This window comes from Zalophus californianus, chromosome 15 (genome assembly GCF_009762305.2).
Source record: "Zalophus californianus isolate mZalCal1 chromosome 15, mZalCal1.pri.v2, whole genome shotgun sequence".
Lineage (NCBI taxonomy): Eukaryota > Metazoa > Chordata > Mammalia > Carnivora > Otariidae > Zalophus > Zalophus californianus.
In genome coordinates, this window is record NC_045609.1 from 61,238,057 (window position 1) to 61,248,531 (window position 10,475).

The following is a 10,475-nucleotide window of genomic DNA, read 5'->3' on the forward strand; positions in this document are numbered from 1 at the left end:
GAAATAACTATAGAGGGAGATCTTGGAACCAAAGCTTGAAGATATGGGTGTTACTATAAATGTGACCCATCAGGGTGTGGTGGGGAACCTATGAGTATATCAGTCTCTGATGAGGGAAATCTGCTTGCTAGTCCCTTAATCAAAGGAACTGTAAGTCACATATTCAAAAGATTAAACACTCTGAACACAGTACTAGGACTCTTTTTGTTTTCAAATATTTGAATCTTCTTTCAGAAGATTACAATTACGGATTTGTCTGTTTCTTATTTTCAGTATAGCCACTTCAGCTTTCATTTGATTTTTATTTGTATGATAGACATTTTCCCATCCCTTTACTTTTTTTAATACAAATCCCTTTAATAAGGCATATCAATAACAACTTCATGTTTAAATAAATATATTGTTAAAAAACCATGCAAAAGTATTTTGTTATAATTACTAAAAAAGATTTGAGACTGCTAGTCCCTCTGCAGAAACACTATGCACAGATGCAAAATGATCAAAGACTGATATAATAATGAATCTCAAATGAGTGGTGTGGCCATCTCGGGTCATAATTTCTTCATTTTGAAGCTGCCCCTCCTTGTGGACTAGATCTCTTTCAATCCACGGCTCAAAATCAATTGGCTCTTTAGATGTGCTCTTTTCAATCCTCAAGGTCCTCACAAAGTAACTTTGGATTACAAGCCTTTCAATCCTTACATGTTTGTGAAAACAAATAATGAACTCTTGAGGAAACATTCCTGTTGTGGTCCAAAATGTTTCTGGATTCCCATCAGTAATATTTTCAGGTGGGTGTTTTTCATCACTTGATGTAGCTAAAATCACTTCAGTCCCCTCAGCTCAAACACAAATCAGTTTTTCTCATCTTAAAGTGTTTAACCTCTCCCGGATCCGAGCCCTCGGCCCTCAGGTCTTCTGCCCAGGGCCCGGCCCCGCCTCCTACTTTTTTTTTTTTAAGATTTTGTTTATTCATGAGAGACAGAGAGACAGAGGCAGAGGGAGAAGTAGGCTCCCCACGGAGCAGGGAGCACGATGCAGACTCAATCCCAGGACCCTGGGATCATGACCTGAGCCGAAGGTAGATGCTTAACTGACTGAGCCACCCAGGTGTCCCTCCCATCCCTTTACTTTTAACTATCTGCTTCTTTATATTTAAGTGAGTATCTTGTAGACAACATGTAGTTGAGTCTTAGTATTTTATCCAATCTGATCATTACATTTTAATTGGGTGTTTACAACATTTACATTTAATGTAATTATCAGTATGGTTGAGTTTGAAGCTATCATCTGGGCTATATATTTCTTATTTGTCCCATCCTCTCTGTTACTTTGTTCCTGCTTTCCTTTGGATTGACTATTTTTCATAATTCCATTTTGTCTCCACTATTGGGGTATTAGTTATTCCTTTATTTCTTTAGTTGTTGCTCTGGAGTATATAAAATACATTTTTAAAAAAGATCTTTTTAAAAATTTTTTTAAAGATTTTTATTTGTTTATTTGACAGAGACACAGCCAGAGAGGGAACATAAGCAGGGGGAGGGGGAGAGGGAGAAGCAGGTTTCCTGCTGAGCAGGAATCCCAATGCAGGGCTTGATCCCAGGACCCTGGGATCACGACCTGAGCCAAAGACAGACGCCCAACAACTGAGCCACCCAGGTGCCCCAAAGATTTTATTTTTTAAATTAATCTCTATACTGAATGTGGAGCTCAAACTCACAACCCCGAGATCAAGTCATGCTCCACTGACTGAGCCAGGAAAGTGTCCCTGGGGTATATAAATACATTTTATTTTTAAAATTTTTAAAAGATGTCATTTATTTGAGAGAGAGGGAGAGGGTGCATGAGCAGGGGGAGGGGCAGAGGGAGAAGCAGACTCCCCACTGAGCAGGGAGCCCAAGGCTCCATCCCAAGCCTCTGGGATCATGACCTAAAGGCAGACACTCAACTGACTGAGCCACCCAGGTGCCCCTATAAAATATATTTTAAATATCATTTTACCTTCAACTAAATATATCACTTCATGTGTAGTATAAGAACATTACAGTAGTATATGTTCATTTTTTCCCTCTCATCCTTTGTTCTCTTGTGGTCATCCATTTTGCTTTTACATGTGCTATAAACCCCATTGTTGTCAGTTTTGCTTCCAAGAGCCAGTTATCTTTTGAAGAGATTAAAGAAATGTCTTTTGCATTTACCAGTATATTTACTATTTCTGGCACTCTACATTCTGTTGTACAGATCCAAATTTCCACGTGGTATCATTTCCTTCTGCCTGGAGAACTTCTGTTATCATTTCTTGTAGAGCACAAATTTTCTCTTTCATCAAAATTCGAGTGAATGAATTTTCTCATCTTTTGTTTGTGTAAAAAATATTTCCTTTGCCTTCATTTTGTTACTGTGGTAAAATATACATAGCATAAAATTTTCCATTTTAACAGTTTTAAGTGTACAATTCAGTGGCATTAATGATATTCACAGTGGTTGTACAACCATCACCACTATTTCCAAAACTTGTTCATTACCCCACACAGAAATTCTACCCTTTAAGAAATAAATAACTCCCCACTACCCCCTGCGCTCAGCCCCTAGTAACCTCTAATCTACTTTGTATCTCTATGAATTTGCCGATTTTAGATATTTCATCTATGTGGAATCAGACGATATTTATCCTTTTGTGTCTGGCTTCTTTCACTTAGTGTAATGTTTACAAGGTTCATCCATGTTGTAGCAAGTATCGGAACTTCGTTCCTTTGTTTGCCTGAATAATATCCCATTATATATTTATACCACATTTTGTTTATTCATTCATCAGTTGGTGGATATTTTGGTTGTTTCTGCTTTTTGGCCATTGTAAATAGTGCTGCAATGAACATTTGCCTATAAGTACCTGTTTGAGTTCCTGTTTTCAGGAACTGGGGTTTGTACGAAGGAGTGGAATTTATGAATCATATGGTTATTCTATATTTAACTTTTTTCTCCATTTATTTTTTTAAATTAACATATAATGTATTATTTGTTTCAGGGGTACAGGTTTGTGATTCATCAGTCTTAGCATAATTCACAGCACTCACCATAGCACATACCCTCCCCAATGTCCATCACCCAGCCACCCCATCCCTCCCACCCCCCTCCACTCCAGCAACCCTCAGTTTGTTTCCTGAGATTAAGAGTCTCTTATGGTTTGTCTCCCTCTCTGGTTTCATCTTGTTTCATTTTTTCCTCTCTTCCCCTATGATCCTCTGCCTTGTTTCTTAAATTCCACATATTAGTGAGATCATATAATTGTCTTTCTCTGATTGACTTATTTTGCGTAGCATAATACCTTCTAGTTCCATCCATGTCGTTGGCAGATGGCCAGATTTCATTTTTTGATGGCTGCATAATATTCCATTGTATATATATATATACCACATCTTCTTTATCCATTCATCTGTCGGACATCTAGGCTCTTTCCATAGTTTGGCTATTGTGGACATTGCTGCTATAAACATTAGGGTGCATGTGCCCCTTCGGATCACTACATTTGTATCTTTGAGGTAAATATCCAGTAGTACAATAGCTGGGTTGTACGGTAGCTCTATTTTCAACTTTTTGAGGAACCTCCATACTGTTTTCCAGAGTGGCTGCACCAGCTTGCATTCCCACCAACAGTGTAGGAGGGTTCCCCTTTCTCTGCAACCTCGCCAACATCTGTTGTTTCCTGACTTGTTAATTTTAGCCATTCTGACTGGTGTGAGGTGGTATCTCATTGTGGTTTTGATTTGGATTTCCCTGATGCCAAGTGATGTTGAGTACTTTTTCATGTGTCTTTTGGCCATTTGGATGTCTTCTTTGGAGAAATGTCTGTTCATGTCTTCTGCCCGTTTCTTGATTGGATTATTTGTTCTTCGGGTGTTGAGTTTGATAAGTTCTTTATAGATTTTTGGATACTAGCCCTTTATCTGATATGTCATTTGCAAATATCTTCTCCCATTTTGTCGGTTGTCTTTTGGTTTTGTTGACTGTTTCCTTTGCTGTGCAAAAGCTTTTTATCTTGCTGAAGTCTCAATAGTTCATTTTTGCCCTTGCTTCCCTTGCCTTTGGCGATGTGTCTAGGAAGAAATTACTGCGGCCGAGGTCGGAAAGGTTGCTGCCTGTGTTCTCCTCTAGGATTTTGATGGATTCCTGTCTCACATTGAGGTCTTTCATCCATTTTGAGTCTATTTTTGTGTGTTGTGTAAGGAAATGGTCCAGTTTCATTCTTCTGTATGTGGCTGTCCAATTTTCCCAACCCCATTTGTTGAAGAGACTGTCTTTTTTCCATTGGACATTCTTTGCTGCTTTGTCAAAGATTAGTTGACTATAGAGTTGAGGGTCCATTTCTGGGTTCTCTATTCTGTTCCATTGATCTATGTGTCTGTCTTTTTTTTTTTTTTTTTTTTTGCCAGTACCATACTGTCTTGATGATTACAACTTTGTAATAGAGCTTGAGGTCCGGAATTGTGATACCACCAGCTCTGCTTTTTTCAACAGTCCTCTGGCTATTTGGGGTCTTTTCTAGTTCCATACAAATTTTAGGATTATTTGTTCCAGCTCTGTGAAAAAGTTGATGGCATTTTGGTAGGGATTGCATTAAATGTGTAGATTGTTCTAGGTAGCATAGACAGTTTAACAATATTTGTTCTTCCGATCCATGAGCATGGAATGTTTTTCCATTTCTTTGTGTCTTCCTCAATTTCTTTCATGAGTATTCTATAGATTTCTGAGTACAGATCCTTTGCCTCTTTGATTAGATTTATTCCTAGGTATCTTATGGTTTTGGGTGCAATTGTAAATGGGATTGACTGCTTAATTTCTCTCTCTCTTTTTTTTTTAAGATTTTATTTATTTATTTGACAGAGAGAGAGACAGTGAGAGAGGGAACACAAGCAGGGGGAGTGGGAAAGGGAGAAGCAGGCCTCCTGCCGAGCAAGGAGCCCGACGCAGGGCTCGATCCCAGGACCCTGAGATCATGACCCAAGCTGAAGGCAGTCGCTTAACCACCCAGGCGCCCCAATTTTTCTTTCTTTTGTCTATTGTTGGTTTATAGAAATGCAACTGATTTCTATGCATTGATTTTATATCCTGCCACTTTACTGAATTCCTGTATGAGTTCTAGCAGTTTTGGGGTGGAGTCTTTTGGGTTTTCCACATAAAGTATCATATCATTTGCAAAGAGTGAGAGTTTGACTTCTTCTTTGTCAATTCGATGCCTTTTATTTCTTTTTGTTATCTGATTGCTGAGGCTAGGACTTCTAGTACTATGTTGAATAGCTCTCCTGACCAGTGGAAAAGTTTTTCCCCATTGAGAATGATATTTGCTGTGGGCTTTTCATCTATGGCTTTTATGATATTGAGGTATGTTCCCTCTACCCCTACACTGTGAAGAGTTTTCATCAAGAAAGTATGCTGTACTTTGTCAAATGCTTTTTCTGCATCTATTGAGAGGATCATACGGTTCTTGTCCTCTCTTTTATTTATGTAGTGCCTCACATTGATTGATTTGCAGATGTTGAACCAACCTTGCAGCCCAGGAATAAATCCCACTTGGTTGTGGTGAATAATCCTTTTAATGTACTGTTCGATCCTATTGGCTAGTATTTTGGTGAGAATTTTTACATCCATGTTCATCAGGGATATTGGTCTGTAATTCTCCTTTTTGGGGGGGTGGTGTTTGGTTTTGGGATCAAGGTAATGCTGGGGGCACCTGGGTGGCTCAGTCAGATAAGCGTCTGTCTTCAGCTCAAGTCATGATTTCAGGGTCCTGGGATTGAGCCCCACATTGGGCTCCTTGTTCCTTGGGGAGCCTGCTTCTCTCTCTCACTCTGCCTGCTGCTCCCCCACTTGTGCGCTCTCTCTCTCTCTGTCAAAAAAAAAAAAAGGTAGTGCTGGTCTCATAGAAAGAGTTTGGAAGTTTTCCTTCCATTTCAATTTTTTGAACAGTTTCAGAAGAATAGGTATAACTTCTTCTTTAAGTCTTTGGTAGAATCCCCCTGGGAAGCCATCTGGCCCTGGGCTCTTGTTTGTTGGGAGATTTTGGATTACTGCTTCAATTTCCTTGCTGGTTCTTCCTTCCTGACTGGTTTCCTTCTGTTCAGGCTTACTATTTCTTCCTGTTTCAGTTTTGGTACTTTATACATCTGTAAGAATGCATCTATTTCTTCCAGATTGCCTAATTTGTTGGCATATATTTGCTCATAGTATGTTCTCATAATTGTTTGTATTTCTTTGGTGTTGGTTGTGATCTCTCCTCTTTCATTCATGTTTTTATTTATTTGGGTCCTTTCTCTTTTCTTTTTGATTGGTCTGGCCAGGGGTTTATCAATGTTACTAATTCTTTCAAAGAACCAGCTCTTAGTTTCATTGATCTGTTCTACTACTCTTTTGGCTTCTATTTCATTGATTTCTGCTCTAATCTTTATTATTTCTCTTCTCCCTCTGGGTTTAGGCTTTATTTACTGTTCTTTCTCCAGCTCCTTTAGGTGTAAGGTTAAGTTGTGTATTTGAGACATTTATTGTTTCTTGAGAAGGCTTGTATTGCTATATACTTCCCTCTTAGAACCACCTTTGCTGCATCCCAAAGATTTTGAACAGTTATATTTTCATTTTCATTTGTTTCCATGGATTTTTAAAATTCTTCTTTAATTTCCTGGTTAACCCATTCATTCTTTAGTAGGATGCTCTTTAGCCTCCATGTATTTGAGTTCTTTCCAAATTTCCTCCTGTGATTGAGTTCCAGTTTCAAAGCATTGTGGTCCAAAAATATGCAGGGAATGATCCCAATCTTTTGGTACCGGTTGAGACCTGATTTATGACCCAGAATGTGATCTATTCTGGAGAATATTCTATGTGCATTTGAGAAAAATGTGTATTCTGTTGCTTTAGGATGGAATATTCTGAATATATCTGTGAAGTCCATCTGGTCCAGTGTGTCATTCAAAGCCCTTGTTTCCGTGTTGATCTTCTGCTTGGATGATCTGTCCATTGCATTAAGGGTGGTGTTGAAGTCCCCTACTATTATTGCATTATTATCGATATGTTTCTTTGATTTTGTTATTGATTGGCTTATATAATTGGCTGTTCCCATGTTAGGGGCATAAATATTTACAATTGTTAGATCTTCCTGTTGGATAGACACTTTAATTATGATATAGTGTCCTTCCTCATCTCTTATTACGGTCTTTGGTTTAAAATCTAATTTGTCTAGGGCCCCTGGGTGGCTCAGTTGTTAAGCATCTGCATTCCACTAAGGTCATGATCCCAGGGTCCTGGGATTGAGCCCTACATCAGGCTCCCTGCTCAGCAGGAAGCCTGCTTCTCCCTCTCCCACTCCCCCTGCTTGTGTTCCCTCTCTCACTGTCTCTCTCTCTCTCTGTCAAATAAAGAACAAACAAATAAATAAAATCTAAAATCTAATTTGTCTGATAATAAGGATTGCCACCCAGCTTTCTTTTGATGTCCATTAGCATGATAAATGGTTTTTCACCCCCTCATTTTATTTTTTTCTAAGATTTTATTTATTTATTTGAGAAAGAGAGAGAGCACAAGAGGGAGTAGGGTCAGAGGGAGAAGCAGACTCCCCGCCAAGCAGGGACCCCGATGCGGGACTCAGATCCCAGGACCCTGGGATCATGACCTGAGTGGAAGGCAGTCACTTAACCAGCTGAGCCACCCAGGCACCCACAGCCCCTCACTTTAAATCTGGAGGTGTTTTGGGTCTAAAATGAGTCTTTTGTAAACAGCTTATCAGTTGATCTTGCTTTTTTTATCCAATCTGATACCCTGTGTCTTTTGATTGGAACATTTAGCCCATTTACATTCAGAGTAACTATTGAAAGATATGAATTTAGTGCCACTGTATTACCTGTAAAGTGACTGTTACTGTATATTGTCTCCATTCCTTTCTGGTCTTTGTTACTTTTGGGCTCTTTCTTTGCTTAGAGGATCCCTTTTAATATTTCTTGTAGGGCTGATTTGGTGATCACAAATTATTTTAGTTTCTGTTTGTCTTGGAAGCTTTTTATCACTCCTTCTATTTTGGATGACATCCTAGCTGGATAAAGTATTCTTGGCTGCATATTTTTCTCATTTAGCACCCTGAATATATCATGCCAGTCCTTTCTGGCCTGCCAGGTCTCTGTGGATAGGTCTGCTGCCAATCTAATGCTTCTACCGTTGTAGGTTATGGAACTCTTGTCCTTAGCTGCTTTCAAGATTTTCTCTTTGTCTCTGAGATCTGTAAGTTTCACTATTATATAATAGGGGTGTTGACCTACTTTTATTGATTTTGAGGGAGTTCTTTGTGCCTCCTGGATTTTGATGCCTATTTCCTTCCCCAGATTAGGGAAGTTCTCCACTATAATTTGCTCTAATGTACCTTCTGGCCCCCCTTTCCTCTTCTTCTGGGATCCCAATTATTCTAATATTGTTCTGCTTTATGGTATCACTCATCTCTCAAATTCTCCCCTCCTTTTTTTAAAAAAAATATTTTATTTATTTATTTGACAGAGAGAGACACAGTGAGAGAGGGAACACAAGCAGGGGGAATGGGAGAGGGAGAAGCAGGCTTCTCGCAGAGCAGGGAGCCCGATGCGGGGCTCGATCCCAGGACCCTGGGATCATGACCTGAGCCAAAGGCAGATGCTTAATGACTGAGACACCCAGGTGCCCCTCGAATTCTCCCCTTGTGATCCAGTAGTTGTTTATCTTTTTTTTCTCAGCTTCTTTATTCTCCATCATTTGGTCTTCTATATCACTAATTTTCTCTTCTGCCTCATCTATCCTAGCAGTTAGATCCTCCGTTGTTGGTTTTTTTTTAAATGAGAGAACGCATTTATTAGCTCATGCAGCATACATGCACATGAGAGAAATTCAGTGATGAGTAACTCAAAGGGGTGGTCAGGACTTGTGCTTATACAGTATCTTCATGAAGAATGATAAACTTGTAGAACAGTAACAAGGATAAAGGCACAGGTTTTAGGCTTCCAAGTGCATCAAACTGTGGGCAGGTGAATACATTGGGGGAATCTAAGGGGGGTAAGGTTTGTTTGTGCAGATCCATCTCACTGCTGACTTTCTGTGTCAATGCTGTAAAACTACCCCAGGAGAGGGGATTTCTCAGAAGTATCTGCATTCAATCAGATAAGGGAAGCTCCAGGAAGGCATATTTTGGGGTGGCACATTTTGATCCCTATACTATTCACACAATAGAATTTGATTTATAGAATCTACACCCTAATAGCTTTGATCTCAATATAGTTTTGAAGTGTGTGCATGGTTCTTTGGTTAATCAGGGTTAATACACAATTTTTTTTAAAGATTTTACTTATTTATTTGAGAGAGACAGAATGAGAGAGAAGAGGGTCAGAGGGAGAAGCAGACTCCCTGCTGAGCAGGGAGCCCGATGTGGGACTCGATCCCGGGACTCCAGGATGATGACCTGAGCCGAAGGCAGTCGCTTCACCAACTGAGCCACCCAGGCGCCCTAATACACAATTTTTTAGTAGAGTTTAATAGTTTTGGGTGCCTTGTTTTCCCATTTCTTAGATATAATTCCCTACCTGTAGTGCCTATCAAAGGGGCAGGGCAACAAGGCCATGTTCCTACAAGGTGACCCCTTTCAGCCACAGCTGATTGTAGCGAGGGTGGATATTTGATCCAATGTCAACCATCTTTTACTTTTTCTTATTCTCTTGTCCCCCACGTTCAATAAGATATCATACCCTGTGGATTCTCTTTTCTCTGTCTCTATATGTTTTCTCTTTTCCATTGCTAATGAACTGATTTATGCTTTCATTGCTTCTTGCTTGAATTATTACAGGTTTCTTAATTAGTCTCAAGCTGAATTTTCCTAAGGCACTATTTTAATTATGTCATTCTCTCACTCAAAATACCTCTATGATTTCCTTATTGTCTACTGAATTTAGCATGAGGTCTTTTTCTAATCTGTTCTCCCATAACTCTTCTATCTGTGCACTCCTCTAGTCATAATGGGGGGGGTTGCTGTACTTCAGAATGAACGCTTACATTTCCACATATTCGTTCTTAACCCTTTTCTCCCCATTTATGCCTCTCCCTGTCTATACCCTCCAGCACACCCCTCACTATGTGGCTCACTCCCCAGGCACTTTTTTTTTTTTAAGATTTTATTTATTTGACAGATAGAGACATAGTGAGAGAGGGAACACAAGCAGGAGGAGCGGGAGAGGGAGCAGCAGGTTTCCCGCTAAGCAGGGAGCCTGATGTGGGGCTTGCTTGATCCCAGGACCCTGGGACTATGACCTGAGCCGAAAGCAGATGCTTAACAACTGAGCCACCCAGCCACTTTTTTTTTTTTTGAGTTTTAAATAAAGTTTTAAATAAAAAATGAATTCTACAGTGGAAAGTTCCCACAGCAATACTTATTATTAATTAGCATGTACTTTCATGGAGATGTTGTTTCATAATAATTTAAA

At 39.5% G+C, this 10,475-nt stretch overlaps 1 protein-coding gene across 1 annotated transcript; it reads right to left on the reverse strand.

Annotated features, from left to right (window-relative positions):
• Positions 1-416: 416 nt before the first annotated feature.
• LOC113923841 (intraflagellar transport protein 25 homolog) lies at positions 417-868 on the reverse strand. The gene is given in 2 exon segments (XM_035724328.1): positions 417-841; positions 843-868. Coding segments are annotated over 2 exon segments (429 nt in total). The 3' UTR covers positions 417-438.
• Between the last annotated feature and the right edge of the window lie 9,607 nt (positions 869-10,475).